Source organism: Pseudorca crassidens, chromosome 14, assembly GCF_039906515.1.
Source record: "Pseudorca crassidens isolate mPseCra1 chromosome 14, mPseCra1.hap1, whole genome shotgun sequence".
NCBI lineage: Eukaryota > Metazoa > Chordata > Mammalia > Artiodactyla > Delphinidae > Pseudorca > Pseudorca crassidens.
This window is the reverse complement of record NC_090309.1, coordinates 4,896,112-4,922,325: the sequence shown is the minus strand read 5'-3', so window position 1 is coordinate 4,922,325 and position 26,214 is coordinate 4,896,112. Positions and strand designations below refer to the sequence as shown.

At 44.0% G+C, this 26,214-nt stretch overlaps 2 protein-coding genes across 2 annotated transcripts in view; one reads left to right on the top strand and one right to left on the bottom strand.

Moving 5' to 3' along the window:
- SLC9A2 (solute carrier family 9 member A2) overlaps nt 1–26,214 on the top strand; it is an 87,099-nt gene that overhangs the window by 51,059 nt on the left and 9,826 nt on the right. The window contains exons 4-8 of the mRNA XM_067704049.1: nt 7,627–7,844; nt 8,291–8,493; nt 16,700–16,789; nt 17,501–17,571; nt 24,665–24,826. Of these exons, the coding sequence (XP_067560150.1) occupies nt 7,627–7,844; nt 8,291–8,493; nt 16,700–16,789; nt 17,501–17,571; nt 24,665–24,826 (744 nt within the window). The remainder of the gene's footprint in view (nt 1–7,626; nt 7,845–8,290; nt 8,494–16,699; nt 16,790–17,500; nt 17,572–24,664; nt 24,827–26,214) is intronic.
- Nucleotides 16,382–26,214, bottom strand: part of MFSD9 (major facilitator superfamily domain containing 9) — a 28,449-nt gene continuing 18,616 nt past the window's right edge. Inside the window, exon 4 of the mRNA XM_067704051.1 lies at nt 16,382–16,541. Within this exon, the coding sequence (XP_067560152.1) occupies nt 16,458–16,541 (84 nt within the window). The 3' untranslated portion in view covers nt 16,382–16,457. The remainder of the gene's footprint in view (nt 16,542–26,214) is intronic.

The following is a 26,214-nucleotide window of genomic DNA, read 5'->3' as shown; positions in this document are numbered from 1 at the left end:
TCTCTTATGTGTTCTTTCCACAAAACCATGCTTGCTTTAGGAGGCAGGAAACGAGCTACAAACAGTAGTTGAATTGAAAGCATCTAAAGTAGAAAAAAACACGAGATGTGGAAAATCCATGAAATGGGCAAGACTGCATGAATAATCAAGCATCTGTACTTATTTGAATTTATTTCATTTTGGTATTTTAAGAGAGGTTGTTCAGTTTTGGTGGTTGGATATTTCTTTGAAAAAGAATTTATAAAAAAATTTTCTCATATGTCAAACTCACTTTCTCTTGGTTGTCAGGTTTCCTGGAAGAGGCAACCCATTGTATAGTAAATTCGTGCCCTGGAATAATTAATTTACCTCACATGAGTGAGTACTTTATTCTGAGAACATACAGTGTACCCTGAGTCACCACAGACCTGGCTTTAATCAATACAGAGAAAGCTTTTTAATTGTTCTTCATCTTTGCTAATGCTTGGCACTGATTGGTAGAGTATGCTTTTATGTTTGGCAAAGTCTTTATGGGGAATGTGCAACTGTTATTTGGGCTGTATTTTCCTGCAACTGAATCCATACTTTTTAAGATCACGCACAGGCATGGAGTAGGCATGAAAGAATTTTGCAACATTCTTTCTGTCGGCTCAGTTCTAATTCTTCACAGTTCAGATTACAGAACAGGTCTAACGTGGGAATCGAAATTAGAGAATTGACCACTCTTCAAAAAAACTAAAGTACTAGTATTTATAAACGGAATGAACCGAGTCATGGCTACACCATAGGTAAGGGAACACAGACAAGGTATGTGTATGTTTTATCTTCACAACCAGAACTCTGCCTTCACTGCCCGCCATCTTTATGGGTGCCGTTCCCTTTGGTTCTACAGATGCCGACTGCCTAGTGAAGGGCTGTGGATCTCCGTTAAGCTAGACTCAGCCAGCATCAGGCGAACATACGCTTGGTACCGCTGCATGCAGGGAGCCATGCTACCTGTGGAAGAAGGGTAGCCCCTGCTCTCTCAGTGTGGGTTCTTGTGGAGAGGAAGTGAACATCATAGACGTGAACATCGATTCATTGGCTGCCGGGGTGGAGTCGTGGAGTACTATAGAAAAAAGTGTTAGTTGGAATTTTCTGTTCAGAAGATAGTCCAGTGACATATTATCTGCATAGAAAGTCTGTTTCCCCCCGGAAGACCGTTGAGACAGTATTAGCTGGCCTGAATTTTTTGTATGCTGCATTGAGAGTGATACAGTGATGAAGAAAACCTCAATTGCCGGTGAATGTAAAAACCGCTAATTATAGTGCTTTAGCTTCTCTGTCTCTAAATTGGTGATAATCACCCTACATTTATGTTAAACCACCATGTGAGGCAAGATAATAACAAAGCAGAGGGCCCCAGTGCATTCTATATGAACCTTACCTCCACGTGGGCCCACGGAATGGAACCTAACACCTGTCCAAACATAGACCTTTTCTGGGAGGTTATACGGGCCAGGTGCTGCGATGGATTTTGAAAACCAAACGAAAAACCACTGCGGGAAACAAATTGACTCCAAGCTCTAGGTCTTTCCCCTCCAGATCTGTCCTCCACATGTCCTTCAGAGTTCTCTTTCTAGAATGCAAATCTGTCCACGACACACCACCGTTCCGATGAGTAATCCATCCCTAGATCCATGTCATCATCGATTCAAAACACATTAATGAGGTGCCAGGCACTGTCATAAGCACTGATGACACTTTTCCCCCCATGAAGCTTCCAGTTGGTTTGGGGAGATAAACATTAATTACTTGGTGGAATATATAATCTCTCATTTTCCCCACCAGCCTATACAATCGACTCCTAAGCATAACACGTAAGAGTTATGTCACATGTCATTACCTGGCCCCTAACTTCCGTGTCCTCACCTGTTAACCTTCTCCTCCTCTCTCCCCCCTGCAGCAGAGTCAGTTCTTCAGGTCCCTGAATATACCAACCTGTTCATGGCTCTGAATGTGCCCTCTTCTTTTTCTGGATCATTTACCTCTTCTTCCTGCTCGGGGAGCTCTCACTTACCCATGAAGATTCTGCTCAAATGTCCCCTCTTTTGTGGCAGGAGCAATGACTTCCTTTCCTATGCTCCCAAAGCATCCTTCCCCTTCTCCGTTTCTGGCGCTTGCCATGCTGTGTTACAATTACCTTTCCATGACTCTTTCTCCTCTTAGACCACAAACTCTTGGGAGTAGAAGTTGCCTCTTATTTGCTTCCGTCTTCCTAGATCCCAGCCCAGAACTTGACCCAGAGTAGATGCTAAGAAGATATTGGTTGATGTCCAGTTGTTATTCCTGATCACATGAACTAAATTGGAAGATTAGGACAGAGAGACCTACATGGAAAGCGGGGAGAAAGATGATTCAATGACATGAACTGATACAAGTAAGGTCAGACTGGGAATACTGAAGACCAGTCGTTTTATGTTTGAAGGAGCTCTAGGGTTAAGAAATTCATCTAGAGTTTTCTAAAATGTCACGAGTTATTTTGGTTATAATTTTGGTGTGGTTAGTATCACGCTGATGTTCAGAATGAGGGAGAGAGGCTGTGGGCTTCAGGTGTGAAAGTTTCATGAGTTCTCTTTGGTGGAGAAAGACATCTTCCCTCTCTGTACGTGCTTCAGTGCTACTGGGATTTGCTATGACGTGACCTCCTACCCAAGGCACTCCTGGCCACGAGCTCCAGACCCAGTAAGGCTCCAGTCTGCACCATTCCCCAGCTCTAGAAGCGTCTCATAATTCTTTTAGAAAAATGAAGGAGAGTCAAACTTATGGTGATGGTTAATACTATCAGCTATAGGTGATGATCCAGGAGAGGGGCAGTCTGTCTTCCAGGGAGACTGTGGTATTGTGTGTACCTCCCTAATTGAAGGGAGACTGACTCATTTGTAGTTTTGTGTACATAGGATGTTACTGAAGGTGAGGTGCTTTGATGGAGGTTAGAGCATCCTACAGCAGAAAAGACCCCTCTTTGCAATGAAACACCTCCTGGCCTCTGCTTGAGAGGCTGTGTGCACTGAGCTGTACATGACGGACCAGAACGCGACCTTTGAAACATTCGTCCCCAGCCTGTTCTGTGCATCCACGTCATAGACACCCGCATTTCCTGAACAGGGCATTGCCGGGCTCTGCGGCCTCTGGTACCTGCTGAGGGTGTTTTTCCCCCGGAGGATCGCACCTGTGCTGTTCAGAGGTGGTGTTGAGTTACAGGGAGGTGTCTGGCAGACAGGAGTATCACTCTGGTGTCATGTTAAGGATACAAAGCAATGGAAAATGATCCTGTGAACAGTCATGTATAATTCATGTATTTTTTTATTCCTACATCAAAGCTATAGTTTTCAATAATTTCTGAATAGAAGTTTTTGTTTAATCTCTCATTTAATGGGCTGAAGATTACGTTTTGCCTGTATGGTTTATATCTTTCCCAGTGAACGATGTGAACGTGATCTCAGGGGGAAATAATTAGCACATACGCAAAAGCAAGTTTCTTTAGCCCTTTAACGATCACTTTTTGAATGATAAACAAAAAATCCAAATCCAAGAGGGACAGAGGGAAATAGAGGTGGTATGAGAAATGTAGGGGTTTCAACTCTATAGCTGATGCTTTATTGTTAAAAGTAAACGTGATTGGAAAAAGCTGGGTGGTACGTACTTTGGTGTTTGTCATTCTCCATATTTGTCCTTAAGTTTAAATGCCTAATAGTCAAATCATTTTAGAACATCTTTTGCATGGGATAAGAGAATTCAAGAAAGAATGATGGCCCTCATTGGTTCTGTTACAGACTTTCAACTTGGCAACATTTAAGAAAGGTTCATTAGTGTGTGCTGCTGTGTATGTGTCTTTTCTTCATAATACATAGTATGATTCAGATTCTTCTGGCTTTTGCCCTCATTACTTAGTATTGGGCAACTTTTACTTTTTAAAGTCTGATTAAAAAAGAATTGAGCCAAAATATGCAAGATGAAAATGTTCAGAAATGCCGTTAACGAGTGGTTTGTATTCAGGTGGTGGCTGGCAGTGATGCCACCTGCCACTCTGGTCCACAGTGTCTACTGCCCGCTGTACTGGGGGAGGGTCCAGGCTTTCATGTCAGGCCAGTGTGACAGAGCTCCCGCTAGCTTCGGTCACCAGGCCCACGGGGGATGTGCCCTTGGTCGTGGCCACCACACAAGGGAGGTGAGTGCCAACAACACTGTGGCTGGCTGAGGGATGGCCCCCAAAGGTCTGAGTCCCCAGAAGCTGGGGATATGTTACCCTGCACGGCAGAGGGGACTTCGCCAATGTGATCAAGTTAGGGTCTTGAGATGGGGAGAGAACAGTGGATTATCGGGTGGGCTGGATGAAATCACAAGGGTCCTTATGAGAGGAAGGCGGGAGGGTCAGAGTCAGAGGAGATGGGACCAGGCAGGCAGAGGTCAGCATGACAGGGCCACGAGTCACGGGATGTGAGCAGCCTCCAGAAAGTAGAAAAGGCAAGGAACTGATTCTCCCCTAGAGCCTCCTGAAGTAACACAGTCCTGTCGGCACCTTGACATTAGCCCCAGATCAAGAAGAGAATGAAATGGTTTTGGACTTATGACCTCTGGAAGTGTAAGGTGATAAACCTGTGTTATTGTTAAGCCACTAAGTATTTGCTAATACCACAGCCATAGGAAACCAGTGAAAGAGCTTGTGATTGGGAACGGATGCACACGGCCGTGGCAGGGGAGGAGGGCCTCACTTTCATCAGGGATAATCGAGCCCCGGTCCGGGAGGATCCCACATGCCGCGGAGCGGCTGGGCCCGTGAGCCATGGCCGCTGAGCCCGCGCGTCTGGAGCCTGTGCTCCGCAACGGGAGGGGCCACAACAGTGAGAGGCCCGCCTACTGCAAAAAAAAAAAAAAAAAAAGAGCGAGAGTTAGGTCCCTAACAGCTCTGGCTTTGAGTCAGACTGCCTGGGTTAAAATCCTGGCACCACCATCAATTAGTTGTGTGACCTTGAGTCGCTGGACCTCTGTCTGCCTTTGTTCTCTCATCCGTAAAATGGGAACCATGACAGAACTTGCCTCAGAGGCCTGTAAGGAGGTTTGCTGACATAACTCATACAGAGCGTTTGCACCGCCCCTGGCAGAGTGGAGGCTCTGTAGACGTGGACTCATTGGATAAGCCCGCAGCTCTTCGCAGGCTTTGCTGTGTGTTGGTGCTGCTGCATTTTACTGGCCCATTTAATAAGGTTCTCTCTGTTTGGGGAGCCACAGGAATTACGCATTCCTCACTCATATCCATCTGAAAGAAACGCCTGCTCATTCTGTGGGCAGGGACGTTGAGCCAAATGCATGGTCCTTGGCTTGGGGGGGTCTTTGTTCTGTTTTCATAGGCGGCACAGAATAGATAAACGTGTTTTCTATGGAAGGAACAGGTCGGTTCCTTGCAATGAGATATATTCGTGGTCACCTGTTCAGGTCTCAACTCAGAAGGCCCTTAGATTTTCATTCTTGTACTTATCCTTATGCTTAGAGTAGGAAGATTTTGGTAAAACATCAGACATCTCAGGGTAAGGGAGACTAAGTGCAGTGGTTGAAGGGGGTTGGGGGAAAGCTCGTAGGGTCATTGCGGCTCTAGAGCTCTGAGAAGGTCATGACCAGCGATTAGCTCGTGGCGCAGTTATCGCTCAGTGGAAGGCGGGCAGCTCACTCAGATTCTGTCCTGTTTTATTCTCCAGCACCCTTGGATAATGATGCCTTTTTGGTAATTTCTAGTAACTGTGTCTCCTTAGATGGAGGCTGGTATGAGCTATCACCCAGCTCATACTAAATTTCCCCCTGTAGGTGGCCTTTGAGTTGGCCAGGGGTACATTCCAGCCAAGAAGACAGCACAGAGCAGGGCCCCTTTGGGAAATGACAGACCATTGAGCATGTGCTGGGTGCTCAATGGAGAGAGGGCCGGGGGTCGGGGCACCTGGAATTGTCACTGAGGGGAGAGTGTGAAGGGCTTCGGGCACCCAGCCTAGGAGTCTGGGCTGCATCCTGAGCCCTTCCTTCCCCAGACTGTGCAGAGGTGTGGTATTATAATAGATGTGGTACATATAGACAATGGAATATTACCCAGCCATCAAAAAGAATGAAATAATGCCATCTGCAGCAACATGAATGGACCTAGAGATTATCATACTGAGTGAAGTCAGACAGAAAAGGACAACTATCGTACGATATCGCTTATATGCAGAATCTGAAAAAAAATGATACAAATGAATTTATTTACAAAACAGAAACAGACTCAGAGAAGGAACTTATGGCTAGCAGCGGGGAAAGGTGGGGGAAGGGATAGTTAGGGAGTTTGGGATTGACATGTACATACTACTATATTTATTTATTTTTTTATAGATTTATTTATTTATTCGTGGCTGCGTTGGGTCTTCGTTGCTGCTTGCGGGCTTTTCTCTAGTTGCAGCGAGTGGGCTCTACTCTTCGTTGTGGTGTGTGGGCTTCTCATTGTGGTGGCTTCTCCTGTTGTGGAGCATGGGCTCTAGGCGCACGGGCTTCAGTAGTTGTGGCACATGGGCTCAGTAGTTGCGGCTTGCAGGCTTTAGAGCGCAGGCTCAGTAGTTGTGGTGCATGGGCTTAGCTGCTCCGCGGCATGTGGGATCTTCCTGGACCAGGGCTCGAACCCGTGTCCCCTGCATTGGCAGGCGGATTCTTAACGACTGCACCACCAGGGAAGCTCACACACTACTATATTTAAAATAGATAACCAACAAGGACCTACTGTATAGCACAGGGAACTCTGCTCAATATTCTGTAACAACCTAAATGGGAAGAGAATTTGAAAAAGAATAGATACATATATATGTATAACTGAATCACTTTTCTGTACACCTGAAACTAACACAACATTGTTAATCAACTATGTTCCAATGTAAAATAAAAGTTAAAAAAAGATAGATGTCAAGGGAAAGGGACATGAAGACCTCTGTGGTCCCAGAGTTTTGGAAGTGCTGGGAAAACAAGCAAAACCGTTTCTTTCCACTAGGAATTTTCAGAGCCTGTGAATACGTTTTGAATTTCCCAGAAGTGGATATCGTAGATAAGTAGAAATGAGACCCGGAACTAAGGCATCGGGGTAAAAAAGAGTGGGTGGGTCCAAGAGATCCAGGATGAGGGTTAGAAAACAATTGGTGACCAGTAAGATGGTGAGGGGGGCAGCAAGGAGATGCAGAGAGAATTCCAATGTGACCATAATTTCAAGCTTAGAATTTTAAGCAATAGCTTAGCATTTGGGGCCCTAGAGGAATAGAGGAGATGGAACTGGCTTTATAGGAAGATAATGGGTTTTGAATTTATTATGGACTCGTTTATCTATATTTGTGATACTGGCAGTATAGCTGACGATGCCAAAGTCCACATCCCCAGGCTAGAAAGCTGTGTAGAGCCGGGCACTTGGAGCCATGGGTATCGATGAAGACCTCTAGAGAAAGTAGGGTTTCCAAGGATGCAAATCACATTCACTTACCAAACTCAGTCAATGGTGCTGTAGTCACGGGTGGAAGGGTGGAGTCACCAGTTCGCTAAGTGCTGACTCATGTTCTGATTAGGACCCTTGCCCTGTTTAAATTGAGGCTGCCTCTCTTCTTGTAGAATCATAGCTTGCGCAATGACCATGAATAAGTACGTGGAAGAAAACGTGTCTCAGAAATCCTACACGACCATCAAGTATTTCATGAAGATGCTGAGCAGCGTCAGCGAGACCCTGATCTTCATCTTCATGGGCGTGTCCACCGTGGGGAGGAACCATGAGTGGAACTGGGCCTTCGTCTGCTTCACCCTGGCCTTCTGCCTGATCTGGAGGGCGCTGGGTAATGAGCACGTGTCCCCTGCGTGAGCGCTGGGGGTCGCGCGTGGAGAGATGGGCCCTTCCTCCTGCCCCTCCCCTTTGTGGCCGCTGCTGCTACTTCTTTTCTTCGTCTTGAGCTCTTGTCTTTCTTATCTCCTTCCTCTACCCCCTCGCTCTCCACGGCCTCTCCCTTCTCCTGTTTCTCCTCCTCTCCCCTCATCCTGACATACTCTTTCCTCCCCAGAGTATTTTCATGCGTTTCCTTTAAGTGGAATTAACCTCTCTTGGCGTCTCTGATTCCAAGAGCCCAGTGATGCGAGGCAGGAGGAGGAATGCGGGCAGGATGGTAGGAAAGGGACCTGTTTGGATATACTTTACCCTGAAACAGAAGCCTAGAAAATGTGCCTTCACGTTCCTGTGTCCTGGCCTCACACAGTCTGTTTCCTTTGGTTTTGTTTTTCTTCTCAGGTGTCTTTGTCCTGACCCAGGCCATTAACTGGTTCCGGACGATTCCTCTGACCTTCAAGGACCAGTTCATCATTGCCTACGGTGGGCTCCGCGGGGCCATCTGTTTCGCACTGGTGTTTCTCCTTCCTGCTGCCGTGTTTCCCCGGAAAAAGCTGTTCATCACGGCGGCAATAGTGGTCATATTCTTCACTGTCTTCATCCTGGTGAGTGGAGCTCGGTCTCCCGGCAAAGTCTCTCGCTTTATCAGGAGGAAACAAGGTCACTCAGGTGACCATCGTGAACTCCTTTTACATGATGCCAAGGTGCCTTGAGGCTTAGGTAGTTAGGACATGAGGGAAAATGGTGTTTCCTCACGTCACTGGGGTGTGCAGGGGCCTGAGGGAGTCCAATTTGGTCACTTGGCTGACACAGAAGAATTGCTATTTAAGGAAACTCAGCTGTGTGAGCTGAGCTCCCTCCTGGAAATTTATGAGCTGCACTTGCTAATCCTCGGCATTTGTCTTCCTCTCTGACCTAGTAAGTGTGCTCATTAAATGCTGGTTGTGCGATGACCTCCCAGCAGCTCTTTGACATGGGTTCACTGCTGAGCTGTGCGTCCCTGGAAACGATGGGAGGGGTGACTACACGTTTAATATGGGGAGGTGGACAGCTGTGGTAGGAGGGTGTGGGTCTGGGTCAAGATCCTGACTTTGCAAGTTCATCAGCTCCTTTAAGTTAATTATCCGGCCCTTAGGAGATTCTGTTCTGCGGACAGTCATCTAGAAATTACGTCTGGGGCTCCTCTGCGAGCCAGACAGTGCTCTCGGTGCTTAGGGTCCAAGAGTGAGCAAAACCCAGAAATATCCCCGACCCTGCAAAGCTTCCATTCCAGTGAAAGTAAACAGAGTAAGTGAGGGAGTTAGAGTCTGTTAGAGGGTGAGAGACCCGGACAGCAGGAAGCTGTAGGGCTCAGGCCTGGTGAGGGTGAATGGAATGGATTAGTCGTGGAAGGCAATGGTGAAAAACATACTTGAGTAAAGGTTTGCAGGGGGGAAAAGGATTAGCTGAGCTGAAGAACATTCCAGGCAAATGGGACTAAAGACAAAGGTCTGGAGGTGGTGTGCACGTAGCCCACGTGGCCGCTGGAGGGCAGTGTGGTTTAGGAGAGAGGAGGTGAGGGAGAGTCCGGAGTCTTAGGTCATGTGGGGCAGCGGGGGCAGTCAGGCCAGTGTCAGCACGTTGGCTCCTGTCCAGGTGAAACGGAAGCATCCAAGTTTGGGGAAGAAGCGTGACGTGTTTTACTTGGTAAAAGGAGCCCCTGGCCGCTGTGAGAAGAGGCTGTTAAGAGGAAAGGATACGAGTGGGAAAGGCAGTGTGGGACCCAGAGCAGTGATCAGGCAAGATGGTAAGAAGGGGCAGAGGCTGGTGAATGATGGAGGCTGGGGGTGAGCCCGGGACCCCGACTCCAGAGGCAAGCTCAGAACTGCGGGGAGCTCTGCTGACCGCCCCCCCGCCCCGCCGAGAGAGAAGACAGTATTACCCGGTTAAGGTTAGGGATAGTTCCAGTTAGAGGAACACATACTAGTTTGGTTCAGACATCCCAGGTTGGTTTGATTTTTCTCAGCGCAGGGAGACGGCGCCCCAGGGGTGGAGAGGAGAAGCAGACTCCCTGCTTTCATCTTTTCACTCTGTGTTTGCAGGAACCTTGGAACAAGCGTCCAATTAGCTAGTCTCACACGTCTGAGGCAGCGTTGTGAAGGGAATCCATTTTTTTTAACTTTTCATTTTATATTGGAGTAGAGTTGATGAACAACGTTGTGTTAGTTTCGGGTGTGCAGCAAAGCGATTCAGTTCTACACATACAAATATTCTTTATTTTTTTAACCCAGTTTTTTTTTAATTGTGGTAAAATACACATAACATAAAACTTACCACTGTAACAGTTTTAAAGGGTACAGTTCATTGACATTAAATACGTTTACAGTGTTGAGCAACCCTCATGACTGTCTAACTCCAGAACTTTTTCATAACCCCAAATGGAAATCCCATACCCGTTAGGCAGTCACGCTCCTCCCTTCCCTTCGCCCAGCCCCTGGCAACCACTAATGTGCTTTTGCTCATTTGCCTGTTTTTCTTCTTCTTTTTTTATTTTTTTGACATTTTAGAAACTTTATTAAGGAAACTTTTCAAACGTACATTAAGTGTAAAGAGGTTAGTATAACAAATGCCCCGCGTTAACGACACAAGTTGTTTTCCAAACTCTGCTCAGTATTATGTAAAAACCCAACTGGGAAAGAATTCGAAAAAGAAAGTGAATCTATTTTGCCTTGAGCCGTTTAATGTCTCAGGAGCAGCCTGGGGCAGAGTGCTTGAGGGAGACAAGTCAGGCCTGGGAGTCACTCTCGGGCTCTTCCCAAGCTAGCTGCCCTGCCCTAACGCCCCACAGAAAGCCCTGCCCAGCCTGAGTCAATGCTCTGGACTCTTCTCCAGGCTCTCAGAAATCAAGGTGTCACGTCTGAGCATCAAATACAAAAAGAGAACCATGGCAGTCTAGAGCACCTAAGAACCAGGTCGTTTGGAGATGAATCTATCGGCCGTTATGTCTACACAAATATCCGTAGTGTAAAACCAGCCCCGTACCCCCAACCCCATGGGTCTCTGCCTCGTAATGTGAGATAAAAAAAGACTGAATAAAGAGATGTGATTCCAGAGAGGACACGCAAAAGGCAAGCTCAGGTGGTTTAGTTATTAGATTCGACAGACATAACATTGCACTTCTGCATTCAGAACAAACATCACATAGGAAAAAGAAAAATAGTACAATAAATGTATACTGTTGTTCATTGAACGTATGCGTACAGGTGGTCAATATAAGGTGTCATTTTTACACTCTTCGTATTTTGGCTTTTTGGAATCATACCTCAGGCATAAGGTCTAAGTGAAGTTTTGAGTCCCCACATTAAAGGACTACACACCCACTTTGGATGAGCGCTGTGTATATCAACAGTTAACATTGATTAAGAAAGTTTTTAATGTGACAGATTAACAACAGTAGTGGCAACAAACAAGATAGTTGTGTTGGCTCTGTTTGGTATTGTAAACGTAGCAAGTAAACCCTTCAGTGATGGAGATTTTGGGGGGGGGGTCCATATTCGGCATCTGCAAGCATGCCCCGTGGACAGTCTTCTGCTCTGATTAGGTTTAAGGATGACCCTGCGACACGCACTGTGACGCCCATAGGAAGAGGAATTGTGTGGTCCCACACCTCCTGTTCCCTTCCCTTCGCTGTGGTCTGCCCCATCCCCTCTCTCTGTGCAAAGACTGGAGACTAACGGCTATCACTTGGGTCCTTGACCTGACCCCTTTCCCTCCCATTTCCTATCCCCCACTGGTCTTTAGGAGACGATGAACACACACGTGCACAAACACACAAATACACACACGCTGCCTTCAGAAAGGTTCTTTTTTCCAGAATACATCCATTATTAGGGGACTCAGGGAAAGGAACCTGGGAGGAGAGACTTAGTGGGTTCCAAACATAGTAGAAACAACTAATTATCATCCATGCATACAATTTTGCCTTCTGATGAATAACGATGCATTCTTCTCCAAATGACAACTTTTATGTTGATGGACCTATCATTAAACATTAAAATGCCTTTCCCTCTTATTTTAGTATTTCTTGTAGGAAGTATTTTAATACTTCCATCCTGATACTCTAGAGTTAGCACCATCTTCTAAAGCAGAATTTCCTGTGACGCGTGGCTTATTGTTTGATACTAAGATTTATAATGAGAATTTTAACGTTCCTTGAATCACGTTGACAATTAGAGAAAGTAGCCTCTTGATGAAGCCATTAAAATCTTCCCGGAAAACAGTCTTGCTTGGAGAATAGTGAATGAGTAAACGATTCTGATTCCTTGGACGTGTACGTTCGTTTTCATATAAATAAGATTGGTAATGATATAGAAAATATAAGCTGTCTCTCTTGTTTTAAAATGATATTCAAGATTGAGGCAGGGTAGAATCCAGCAGTAGAAAGCACAGACATTGGAGTAGGCCGTTCTGGGCTAGTGTTCTGGCCCAGCTCTTCATAGGATCTGTGAGCCTCAGTTTGCTTTGCTCTAAGGTCTGAATCGTGGTACCTCCCTCCCAGGCAGTAGAGAGGAAATATGTATGTAAACACGATACCTGATGCAAGGTTTTAACCTGATGATTTGCTCTGTTTGCATTATAACATGAAGTAAAATGATAATAGGAGAAAGAAAAACTTAATTCCTTTCAATGTATTTCAGAGCCCAATAATTATTATTCAGTTAGTCCCTATAATTATAGGGCAGATCGTCACAGTTCTGGAAATTCATTGAGCAGTTAAGGAGAAGTCCATCAAGGAGCACGGTTGACTGGAATTCCAAGGGCGGAGTCTCTTTTTGCCTCCATCATTGGATTAGTGTTGTAATCTGCTGTTAAGTCATTGTCCGAAACTGACGAGTCTGCATTTCACCCCACTTGCAAGTTAGCAAGCTCCTCCTTGAATACTTTTATGGTTCTCATCCCATTTACCCCATTCTAAAATAAACACTGTGTGTACAACCAGATTTACGATCTCTGTGGTCAAGTTTGGAATGTGAAAAAGCCTTATATGGGATAGCATAGCCATGACAGTAATATTTTTTAATGAATGAAAACAGTTTCTTCAAGTCTTTCTGGAAATTGCCTGCCTGTTAAATCAGCAAAGAAATATAAAGGCATTCCCCACCCCCTGCCCTCACCCCCGCTTTGTTTTTTGCAAAATTTAATTGCGAAAAAACAAAAACGAAAGAAATCGTTTTCTTCCAAAAGAACAGACCCAAAGATGCTCCCTCTTCAATCAGGCAGCAGTGCCTTTTACTTTCTCACTTTACTGGGAGCAGAAGGGTGAGGGTGGGCAGAAAGCAGAGATGGATGGCGGAGGGAAAAAATAAAGCTTACCTCGCTGTCATTCTCCCCGGGCTGCTGTGTAGCAGTTCCCCTCTGCCAGGCCTGACTCTGGGGTGTTGTGTTTATTGCGCTAAAGCCACATGAATGGGTGAAAATTTAACCTGTGCTTTGCAAATACGTTTTTCATTGGTTTGATGGAAAACGAAGGGGTTTCTTTATTTTTTCACCCACATGGATGGTAACAAGCTGTTTTTCTAAGCCTTGTCAGGCTGCTCCCCAGGTGACCAAAATGAGGAATTCTGCAACGTGGTAAAATAAGGTGCATTTTCAAAGGTATTCCTTTTTTTTTTTTTTTTTTTTACTGTGTCCCCCAACCAGAGACCCGGGCTCTTAGAATATAACATCCAGCTTGGGGAACTTAATATGACATTCAGATGCCATGTCCCCTCCCTCCAAAATAGATGGATTGAGGAAGGAACGAACAAAGAGAGGGAGAGAAAGTAAGGCAGAACCTATCAAATAATTCCATTTGAGCACAGCATGACAACTGCAAATAATTCTAAGAGAGAATGGGGACTATTAAAAAGACACTGTTTAAACAAATACTTCTTTTTGGGGTTTAATTTAATTAATTTTTTATCAGAGTATGGTGGCTTTACAGTGTTGTGTTAGTTTCTGCTGTACGATGAAGTGAATCAGCTATATGTATACATATACCCCTCCCTCTTGGACCTCCCTCCCCCCATCCCACCCACCTAGGTCATCACAGAGCACCGAGCTGAGCTCCCTGTGCCGTACAGCAGGTTCCCACTAGCTAGTTATTGTACACATGATAGTGTATATATGTCAATCCTAATCTCCCAATTCATCCCGCCCCTCCTTCCCTCCCGCCCCACCGTGTCTACACGTCCATTCTCTATGTCTGTGTCTCTGTTCCTGCCCAGCAAATAGGTTCATCTGTACAAATATGTATTTTTAAATGAGACGTGTCATTGCATCTCATCCACACTTTTATTAATTATAAACTTAATTATGTTGTAGTTTTAGAAACTTGACTTGACCTGGGCGCTGAGCCACACTTGCTTCCTGTAGTAGATCAGTTTTGTTTTATTTATTCTAGGTTATCCGTCTAGTGGAAGAAATCAGCTTAGTGACTGGGGCAGGCCCCGTGTCCAATCTTTACCTTTATGTCCTATATTTACAAATATAAGGCACTCGCTTATTATTAACTGAATGAATACCTGGTAGAGAAAAGCATGTGAAACAACACTTAGTATCCTCAGAACACATTGTGTCATTTTATAAATAGCACTGACTTTGTTGGGTTTTTTTTTCCTGGAGCTATTATTAACCTAGAGGCTTCATGGAATCTGAAAGTGAAATCACCCATCCCTGTAAACCACATGTTGACACCTATTTTCATTTACATAAGTTAAAAATGACAGAATATGTGTTGATTGGAAAATGGTTATTACCTCCTATGTTATTTCAAAGTGGCAGACTGAACTACAAGTAGAACACAAGGTGCGTCACGCCAAACTTGCTCAAAATCATTCATGTTTTAGAAAGTGAAAGTGAAGCTGAAAAACGCCCAAAGCTGGACTGATGGAACAAAATTAATGACCTCCTTTACAAAATGTGTGTGTGTCACAGTTTACGTTACCAGAAACATTCTTAAAGACTTAAAGACATGCAGAGAGGTGAGCGAGGAACCAGTCGTGTCAGGGAGCATCTCTCAACATATCCACCCCTCCCCGTAAGTCCAGTAATCCCTCCTGGTCATGAATTCTTCCTGCCGAGCGGTGGCAGCCATCGGCCAGCCAGGCAAGAGACTCGGGGATCTTCCTGGACCCCGCATTGTCACCCCCTCCTCCCTTGGCCTGTTTTAGTGCCCGTATCACATAATTTTAAACATAATAGCGATAGTTTGTTTTGGGATCTGTTAGTTCCCCATCGTTCTCCTTTCTCTAAATTTTTCTGGTTCCATTTACTCTTCCAGATTAATTTTGAACATTTTCTCAACTTCTAAATATTCATGTTTCTTAAAAATCCTTTGGAATATGTTATCGAAATTGTATTGCACATAGATTGAGGTAAAATTACCATCATAATACTGTTAACTAATCCCAGCAAGGAACTTTGTGTGGTTTTTCAAACTCAAATCTTTTTAATATCCTTTAATTACATTTTACAGTTCTCTTTGTAAAGGCTTTCTGTGCATTTCATGATAGGATTATATACTGTATTATGTACTTCTGTAGAGAGTATGAAAGTATGTGTGTGTGTATATATATATAGTATCCATATAGTATAATATATAATATAGTAGTATAAACTAGTATTAAATATATTCTCTCCCGTTCTATCTCTCACTATACATGTGTGTTTCCTTGCTATTTTGTAGGTGTTTATTCTGTTTTTTTTTTTAAATTAGTATATGGGATGGATTTGTGTATGTTCTTTTTATGTTTAGTCACTTTACTAAACTTTCTTGTTACTTTTAAATGAAAAAAGATTGTTGTCGATTTTTTAGGACAAAAACTAGGTCATTCTTGAGCAACAAAACCCTTGTCACTCTATTTTCAGTATCTATGCTTTCCCCTCTGTCTCTTCCTATTTCATTGACCAGGACAAGCATTGTGGAACAGCAGGTCGGGAGTATCCTTGTGTTTTTCCTACTTCTAACGGAAATGCTTTTAATGTTTCATTATTAAGTCAGATGTTCACTAGAGATTTCTGGCAGATATTTTTTATTATATTAAGGATTTTTTTCTCTTCCTGGCTTACTAAATAGCTTATGTTTCTCTCCATTTCCCAAGTGCCCTGTGAACATGCCCAAACCCACACTGGTCCTTTCTCACGGCCGGTCCTATGCTCCTGTTAGGTCTCTGCTAGGTTCTGCTTCCAACAACTTGTAAGACTCTGATCCAGGGTTCCCTTTCTGCAGAGCCTTCCTTGACCCATTCCCTGTGTATCTCTCTCATTCCTCCTGTGCCTACTTTGTAACTGGTTTTGTGCATATCCTTCTCCTCATAAGACTATGAAGTCCTTAAGCTGAGGTCCTTAACTGTCCATCCCTGTGTCCCAAATGCCCAAGCCGCCGACATGTACGCCCTGAACGCTCAATTAAAATTGTTTAATAGATTAGTGAATGAATCATTGAGATGTTTTCTATGAATAATACAAGTAGGTGATTCCTCTGAACTGGATAATACTTTATTATTTTTTAGAATTACTCTCTTTTTCTATTTCTTAGAATTACATACAATTACGTTTTCAATTCCTTGCATTCTGTCCACTGTTTTGCTTCTAGTAGCAGGTTTGGGGACATGGCCCTCTGAAAATATGCCAGCTGTTAGAGAGGAAGAAGAAAAGTAACAAAATGTTACATATGCTGTGTTAAGTCTTGGGGGCAGGGTATCTTTTGTCAGTTATCAAAGTTTAGGAGAATAGAAGTTATTCTTGAATTTGACAAGAAGTTTCCCTTCTCCTCCTTGTTTTTCTGTGCAGGGAATAACTATCCGACCGCTGGTGGAGTTCCTTGATGTTAAGAGGTCCAATAAGAAACAGCAAGCTGTCAGTGAGGAAATCCATTGTCGGGTAGGTGTTAATGTAACCATAGTGTAACAATTTAAATGGTCAAAGGGAAAATTATTGGATTAAGTCAGACTGCTTGACACCATGGTGCTCATTTCCTGAAGAGGTAACTGGCAGAGGGTGAGGGGGGTGGGGTAGGGTAGAGGTTGGATGGAGAAGGGCGTGAATTGGGGGTAGAATGAACACAGCCCCAAGGAAGCTATACTCCTTCAGGAATACAGGAGTATCACTTCCTTCAACCTGAAATGTTTCTACTGGAAAATTATTACCATATTTCATATTTTCCAAAATTATGAACAGGCTGTTTTATTTGTTTTTAACTTTTTATTTTATATTGTAGTATGTGCGATTAACGTTGTGATAGTTTCAGGTGCACAGCAAAGCGACTCAGCCATACATATACATGATAAGAAAAATAATCTATGAATTGCCTAAGATTGATATGACAAACATCTCATCAACTTGTTCGAAGATGAATTGTTGTTTTATTGTTTATTCAAATAAACAAAAAGCAAAAACTGTCAGGGTCTTTGAAGTTTAAGCTTGATATTAAGAGAAATTTCTATAATTAGACTTTCTATAGATAAAATATTTACAACTATAAGTAGAAATAAGAATTAGAATTTCTGTAAATAGAAATTCCTAATTTTTATGAATAGAAATGGAAATGACTGATTTGAGGTAAAATTAATCAGCCTGCTTTTTCTGTTTTAGTTTTTTGATCACGTGAAGACCGGGATTGAAGATGTTTGTGGACACTGGGGTCACAACTTTTGGAGAGACAAGTAAGAAGGCCTTTTGCCATTATTTTATTACGTGGCTCTGAATCAGTCTGGAAGCAGGACATTTTTTTTTTTGGAACAGGAAAATCAATTCAACAAATATTTATTAAACACTTACTCAGTGCAAGCCATGGTCTGTATATTAAAAAGAAAAATGGTATGGCCTTGAGGTGATGGAAAAACTAAAAACATGGTTCAACCAATTCGTAAGTGCCTGGGACAGTACAGGGAGCAAGTGAGGCTCCACAGGAAGCAGGGCATATTGACTTGTGTTATTTTTCAGAGTTTCAAATCTTTCCTGTTGTGCCATAGTATGTCCTTTAAGGTAAAGTTTAGCTGTAATAGAGACCTGGAACAATAGTAGCTTTAACAAGATAGAAGCTTATTTCTCTCTTATGTAAATATCAGGTAGGCAATGTACCTTTTTTTTTTTTGCGGTACGCGGGCCTCTCACTGTCGTGGCCTCTCCCGTTGCGGAGCACAGGCTCCGGACGCGCAGGCTCAGCGGCCATGGCTCACGGGCCCAGCCGCTCCGCGGCATACGGGATCTTTCCGGACCGGGGCACGAACCCGCGTCCCCTGCATCGGCAGGCGGACTCTCCACCACTGCGCCACCAGGGAAGCCCAGCAGTGTATCTTTAATAGATGAGCTACACTCCACAGATTACTCAGGGTTCCAGAACCCTTCCATCTAGTTGATTCCACCAAGAACCTCCATTTTCAAGGTTGCCTCTTAAACCAAAATGGCTGCTGCAGCATTAGCCATTGTGTACACTTTCCAGGAATAAAGTCAATGAAGAGACAAAGAATATGTACTAGCTTCCTCCTAACCAAAGTTATCAGAAGAAATTCCACACAATTCTTCCAGTTGAATCGCATGGCCTGGCCTTGTATGACCCGGACTAATTATATGGGCGGCTGAGGAATGCAGTCTGTTTGGTTAAAAACTGGGGGCTCCATTACTATTTGCTCTCCCATATATGTTGAAGGGCTTTGTCAAATGCAGAACTCCAGAGCACCTGAGGAGATACATAGACTTGCCAAAATGACAAATATTTTTAAAGCTGCACTTCTCTGGAAGATTATGTACAGTTACATAGATGTGTTTCTCTCTCTCTCTCTATTTACATATGTGTATATATGTATGATAATTAAGATTCAGTGCCTCTCTTCAAGGATCTCATAGTTGAAATACAAGAGGTAGACAGGCTAGGCAGAATTAGGTGCACACTTTAATATATTCTGAAATACAGACTTATGGGATCAAGAAGTAAGGATGGATTCAGACAGCAGGGTCAGGGCCAGTGGGATGCCGGAGGAGCCAGCTCGCATGGGCTGGTGGGAGCTGACTGTATGTATCTCCTCCCTGATCTAAGTTCAGTGCCATCTGCATTGGTGGCTTGAATCAGCCATGGTGAGAGTGTGCCAGGTGACTGACAAATGCTACAGATCAGGGCCTCTTTTTTTTTCTCAGAAAGTAATTTGTTAACATTCACCGGCACATCACTGGCTGGGAAAGCCTTCTGAAGGCGTGCATTTCAGCTGGTGCCTGAAGAGAGATGGACAGGCTCCAAAGGGTACCTGGTGGTCCTTATCACCCTCTTGTTTTTTCTTTTCTAACTTGCTAACAGATCTTCCCCACTGCTGAAGTTGACCAACCTACCAATTCATGTAATTGAACATAAGTGCATTTTTGAGGGCTTACTGTTTGCTCACATGTTCTGACATGATACTGGAGCACATGAAAAGTGCAAGCCATAGACTTGAGCCTTTAAAATTTTGCAATATAATAAAGGCAACAAAACAGTCACACAGGAAACAGGTGTGTGTGTGTGTGTGTGTGACATTGGTAAGTAATGAGTTGCAGAGACTATAAGTGATGGCACAACCTTTACAAGCCTGACCACATTGTTTACTAATGTAGAAAGGCCCCTTGGATCTAGCCTGACTTCATAACTGAAGGAAAAATATTTTGTATGTATGGACAGAGTACCCAGTTAGCCAGATGGGGGCACATGGTAATAAAATAAAGCAAACTAAATTCTCCATTGTAAAAGTATGAAACAAAAGGCCGTTTATCTTGGGCAGTATTCACTTTCTGGGAGGCAGGAGGTAGAGCAGAGAACCCTAGCTCTCTGCCTCATAACTTTCAATGTTACCCTGTTTTACATCCCTGGGACCTTCCTTGTCTCCGCCAAGCCTGTGATACAGGCTTTTCTGCCTCTTGTTCTCCGTTGTTTTCACAGACAAGCCTTTATCCATCTTCCGTCTCCCTTTCAACCCAACTGCTTTTCTTTCTCTCGCATCCTGTCAGTCCTTTCCTGAAGTGGTAAGTGAGCATGGTAACCCAGAACAGTTTGTTCTTTTCCTGAGGGAAGATTGGACTAAGGATTTATCCCACTCCTTCTACCTCTACAGGGGGAAACCGAGACGTGGTGTAAGAATCAGGTCCCCAGGCCCTGGGGCAGTGGTAGGTGATGGAAGAGGTGAATGCTGTGATCGTGTGGTTTGGTCTGGGACTCAGGTGAAGGACTGAATGTCAGAGAAAGTCCGGCTCCATCCTGTGTTCCCGGCAGAGACACTTTGTATGTAAGTCTGTTCCAGGCAGACACCTACAGGCACCAGGCTAATTGGACTATGAATACTGGGTTGGCCAAAAAGTTTGTGTTTTTCCATATGGAAATACCCGAACGAACCTTTTGGCCAACCCAATACTAAATGTCCGAAAGGTAATATTGTTACATGCCTAACATTTTTCTCTGCAGTGTATGTACTTTATTCAATAATTTTATAGACCCTTCCATATTTCCATGCATGAAGTTTTCCAGGTAAATTTCAAATAATTTCCTGGATTGTCAATCACACTGTATGTGGCAAGTAGAGAAGAGAAGTTACTATGGAGGGATTTGGTGCTGGTACAGGCCATTTTTAAAATCAGTTCTCCGATCTCATTTCTGGTCTGTACGTAACTGTTGATGTTACTAAAAATGGCATAAAAAACAAGTGATTGATTTAGGTGTGTTGGGTATCTTTCCCTTTCCTCTGAAATCCTTTTATTGTGGATTTTTTTAAAAAAATAAATTCATTTTATTTATTTATTTGGCTGCATTGGGTCCTGGTTTCTGTGCGAGGGCTTTCTCTGGTTGCGGCGAGCAGGGGCCACTCTTCATCACGGTGCGCAGGCCTCTCACTGTCGCGGCCTCTCCTGTTGCGGAGCACAGGCTCCAGATGCGCAGGCTCAGTAGTTGTGGCTCATGGGCCCAGTTGCTCCGCGGCATGTGGGATCTTCCGAGACCAGGGCTCGAACCCGTGTCCCCTGCATTGGCAGGCGGACTCTCAACCACTGCTCCATCAGGGAAGCCCTATTGTGGATTTTTAATGGTCCTGCCAGAGAATTCTTGAGTCATTTGATCCTTTGAGAACGAAATGAAAGGGTCATGCAGTAGGGAAGTTTCTCACATTTGGCAAAAGTTGTCTAATGATAATGAAATAGTCACCTATGTGTAGCTTGGCACACATGAAAGGTATGGAAATGAAGCAAAGAAAGAAAGTGTACTGGGCTTCCCTGGTGGCACACTGGTTAAGAATCTGCCTGCCAAGGCAGGGGACATGGATTCAAGCCCTGGTCTGGGAAGATCCCACATGCCGCGGAGCAACTAAGCCCACGCGCCACAACTACCGAGCCCGCGCTCTAGAGCCCGCGAGCCACAACTACTGAAGCCTGTGCGCTTAGAGCCCAGACTCCGCAACAAGAGAAGCCACCACAATGAGAAGCCCGCGCACCACAGTGAAGAGTAGACCCCGCTTGCCGCAACTAGAGAAAAGCCCGTGCACAGCAACAAAGACCCAAGGCAGCCAAGGATAAATAAATTAAATAAGTAAATTAAAAAAAAAAGTGCACAATTCCTACACTACATAGATCAGATGTCATTGTCTTTAATGTTTATTCTTCCTTTTGTGGATCTCTAGTGAAAAGCTAAAACAATAATACTAATGATAATAATAATAATAAAAGTTTAAAAAGATGTTGTGTTGTTGCCAGGTGTCCTGGTTCAATGAGCTTCACATGAGATTCAAAATAAACTTAGAAAAAAGTAGACCCAGTGTTTCATGCAGTGGCCAGTCAGTAGCAAAGCCCTTTCAGGATGAATCTGTAATTATTCTTAGCCCTCCGGTATTTGGAACAAAGGGCTAGCACCAAGGATGTGGGTTAACATTGCTTCCTTTCATAGCACAGGTGTGCCTGTAAACCTCTTTGGGCTTATGGGGATCACTCTGATACATTAATTTTTTTCTCAACAGATACTTAACTGCATGCTGATTCACTTGAATATTGGCATAACAGTTATGTAACAAACCAACCCAATACTCAGCTGCTCAAAGGAACAGTCACTTGTTATTAAAGTACTTGAGTCAGGAGGCTGAGAGTCAGTTGATCTGGGCTGGGCTTGGCTGATCTGGCCTGGTCTTGCTCCTGCTTCAGAGGGTTGGCCAGTCATCAGCTGATCCCGGCTGGCCTTTTCTGGTGTAGGTGGGGTGACTTAATTCTGCTTCGTGCGACATCCACCTTTGTCCTGCGGCTAAGGAGTCACTCTACGTACACATCCTTCTCATGGCGATGTGGCAGCACAAGAAGTGAGGTTCAATGAACAAGCCCATTAATAGCCTCTGGTCTCATCATTGTGTCTGCTAATAGCCCATTGACCAAAGCAGGTGACGTTATTCAGCTCAGTGGCAGGAAGCTGGACAGAGCAGGGCACCTCGGCCACGGTGGAAGGACATTGCCAAGTAACTTGATATGTTACAGGGTGTGGATCCAGGGAGGAATTGGGACCAGATGATCCAGTCTGCCTACGTGCTTACGGTGCACCTGGCACTGTTCTAGGCATTGGTGAGACAGGAAAACAAACAAACAAAACAAAAAACTGCCCATATGGATCACTCTAGTGCTAGGAGACAGAAAATAAAATAAATGAGTACATTATATAGCCTGTTAGAAAGTGATGAGTGCTATGGAGAAAAATATGTCTGGGAAGTAGAATAGGGAGTTCTGGGAATGCAATTCTAATGGGATGGATAGGAAAGGCTCTTTTGAGAAAACGACTTTCAAGGAAAGACTTAAAGAAGGTCTGTGAACGAGCCCTGCAAGTGTGCGGGGAAGAGTGTTCTTAGTAGAAGGAATAGTAAGTATAGGGGCCTGGAGGCAGTAGCAGAGCTGGCACATTTCCAGGACAGGAATGACCTCAGAGAGGCTGGACCTGAGTTAGAGCAGCACAGCGCTGAGAGGGGCAGGTCCAAATGGTGCAGGGCCTCCAGGTCATTGTACTTTTACTCAAGTCAGGAGTTGCGTGGTTTGACTTACATTTTAACAGGATCACTCTGGCTTGTGTTGAGAATAGACCATAGGAGCACGGTGGTGGAAGCACGGAGACCAACTGGGTCCCTGTTGCAGGAACCCATTGAGAGATGATAATGCTGGGACCAGGGTGATGGCAGGAGAAATGGTGAGAAATGGTTCGATTGTTGTGTGTATTTTAATGGTGGAACCAACAGAAATTGTTGATAGAATGGATGTGGGGTATTACTTTGCTAGAGCTGCTTATGACAAAGTACCACACGGTGGTGGTTTAAGTAGAAATTTATTTTCTCATAGTTCTGTGGGCTAGACGTCCAAGAGCAAAGTGTCAGTAGATTTGGTTCCTTCTAAGGCTGTGAGGGAAGGCTCTGCTCCAGGTCTCCTTCCTTGACTTGTAGTGTCTTTCTTTTTACTGCTTCTTCACATGGTCTTACCCCTGTACGTGTCTGTGTTCGAATTTCCTCTTATAATACACACACCAGTCACATTAGATTCGGGCCCACTAATGACCTCATTTTAACTTAATCGAAATACAGTCACATTCTGAGGTCCTGGGAACTAGGACTGTAACATATGAATTTTTAAGGGGACACAGTTCAGGCCATAACATGGAATAGGGGAGAAGCAGGAGAATCAAAGGTGACATCAGGGTTTTTTACCTGGTGGAGTTGTCACTAGCTGAGATGGGGAGGACTTGGGAGAAGATCCTTCTGAGCACGCCAGGTTTGAGACGGCTATGAGATGTCCAAGTGGAGACGCTGAGCAGGGAGCTGGACACTCATTTCTGGGGTTTGGGAGAGAGGCTGGAGTTGCAGACACAAATTTGGGAATTTTGGGTATAGAGATGCTATTAAAATCCACGAGGGGGCTTCCCTGGTGGCGCAGTGGTTGACAGTCCGCCTGCCGATGCAGGGGACGCGGGTTCGTGCCCCAGTCCGGGAAGATCCCACATGCCGCGGAGCGGCTGGGCCCGTGAGCCATGGCCGCTGAGCCTGCGCGTCAGGAGCCTGTGCTCCGCAATGGGAGAGGCCATGACAGTGAGAGGCCCACGTACCGCAAAAAAAAAAAAAAAAAAAAAAAATCCATGAGGCTGGACAAGACAGGAGAGTGAGTGGAGGTGGAGAAGGGGACCAGGACTGCACCCACTCCGACATAAGAGGAGAGAAAGAAGGAAAAGAACCAACACAAGAGGCTGAGAAAGCAGTAGGAGGGAACCCAGGGGAGTGTGGTGTCCTGGAAGATACTGTTTTAAGCAGGACAGGTCAGGAAGGACTAGCAGTTGACCACTGGGTTTATTTCGTGGGGGTCACTGATGACCTCAGTATGAGTAGCTTCAATGGACAGTTAGAGGCAAAAGCCTGATCTGTGAATGTTCAAGAGAGAATCAGAGGAGAGCAATTGGAGAAAGGGAGTATTAACAACATTTTTGAATAATTTTGCTGAAGGGGGAAGCAGAGACATAGGAAATGTAGAAATATCTGCATTTTAATCTATAATTAGTGAATATTAGATACATGTATGTTGTGGCTATATACAGAAATATACTAATATGTGCTCTACATATATATATATATTCAGGTATGCACATATAAAAATAAATATAATGATCAGACTAGCTAAACACTGCTATTAAATTTCTTCCCTGGGAGTAGTGGAAATGATTTTATTGGTAAAACCAGGTTTTTCTTCTTAATCCGTGGCATGTTAATTAAACAAAGCTTTGCTTTTCTTTATTTCTAGGTTTAAGAAGTTTGATGACAAGTACCTGCGGAGGCTTTTGATTCGGGAGAACCAACCCAAGTCAAGCATTGTGTCTTTATATAAAAAGCTTGAAATAAAACATGCCATTGAGATGGCAGAGACGGGAATGATAAGTACTGTCCCTTCTTTTGCATCTCTGAAGTAAGTCCTGTTTTGCAAATGAAAGTTAGTATTACTAAGTATGTCTTTATAGTTTTGTGAAACCAGTAATAACAGCAAATTTGACTTATTTCCTAACATGATTCCTTAAGACCTCACAGCAGCACGAGATCCTGGTTAAAACGTGAAAGCCTGGAAGTGTGTCCATTATGTTATGTTCTGTCATGTCACATCACCCCATGTTGTGTTATTGCAGAGTGGACCAGTCAGAAAGTACTTTGTCATGTTTAGGATGATTATGCCTTTATGATATTTGCTTTGGGCAATTCAGTGTGTTCTGAAAGTAAAGCCTCTTTAGCAAGCATTTTGAAATGGAATATTTTAAGGTGTGTTATAATTTGCAATTATAAATATGCATGTAATTACAAAGCTATTTCCTCATGGATTATTTGCAGAGTCATAGTTTAAGTCTTGGAAAGATCATCAGTGATCATCTCGTGCAGTGGTTCTCAACCCAGCCTGTACATTAGAAAAACTGTAGGAGCATTTAAACAATACGTATGCCTGCCCCCACCCCCGCCCAGACCAATACAATCAGGATCTCTGGGGTTGAGGCCCAGGTATAGGTTTATTTATAAGTATATAATAAGCGTACGGAAGTTTCTAATATGCATCCAGGATTGAGATGCATTGACCTAGTCTGTCTCCCTAATTTTAAAAATGAGGAAATGAAGACCCAGAATGTAGAGACTTAAAAGTCTTACAGCAGACTCTTACAGCAAATCCATAGCAGGACAGTAAATACTGTTAGCAGATTAGCAAACCAGTTTATCATGTAAGCATCATTCCTCCTCTACACAAAAATGACAGATTACGGGTTCCACTGATTTCTTCTTTCACCGATGAGCCTGAATGAAGCTCCTTTAAGCTACATGTCACCTAAATCAAAATGCCATCTATGGGACGGTTGAAATGAGAGAGGAAGCTCCAAATCACACCCAACCATATAAACTGTGATTTTTACTAGGACTATAGTCCCCTGTAAAAACTGTGGTAGTTTACACAACCCAGAATAAAAAGAAGGTAGTGGTCAGGATGGCTCAGACATAAAGGCATTATAGTGAATTGGAAATGGTGGTGCTTGAGCAGAATGACTGCTTCATAGTCCCAGCTCTGCAAGTTACTCACTGTGTGACCTTAAGCTGGTCCATCTGTTTCCCTGATGCTGAGCTTCTTCAAGTAGAAAATGGGGCTAGACTTGATCCTACAGTTCACTCTAGCTTTACAATTTACGATCTTTCTTATGCACTGTTCCTTTTGTGCTTGCAGCAAGCAATAATTCAACTATCCAGCTTCTCAAAAGGGAGCCATTGCCTTTGTGGTCATAGAAGAAGGAAATCTCACTTTTACCTCTGTTCACAGTTCATTTT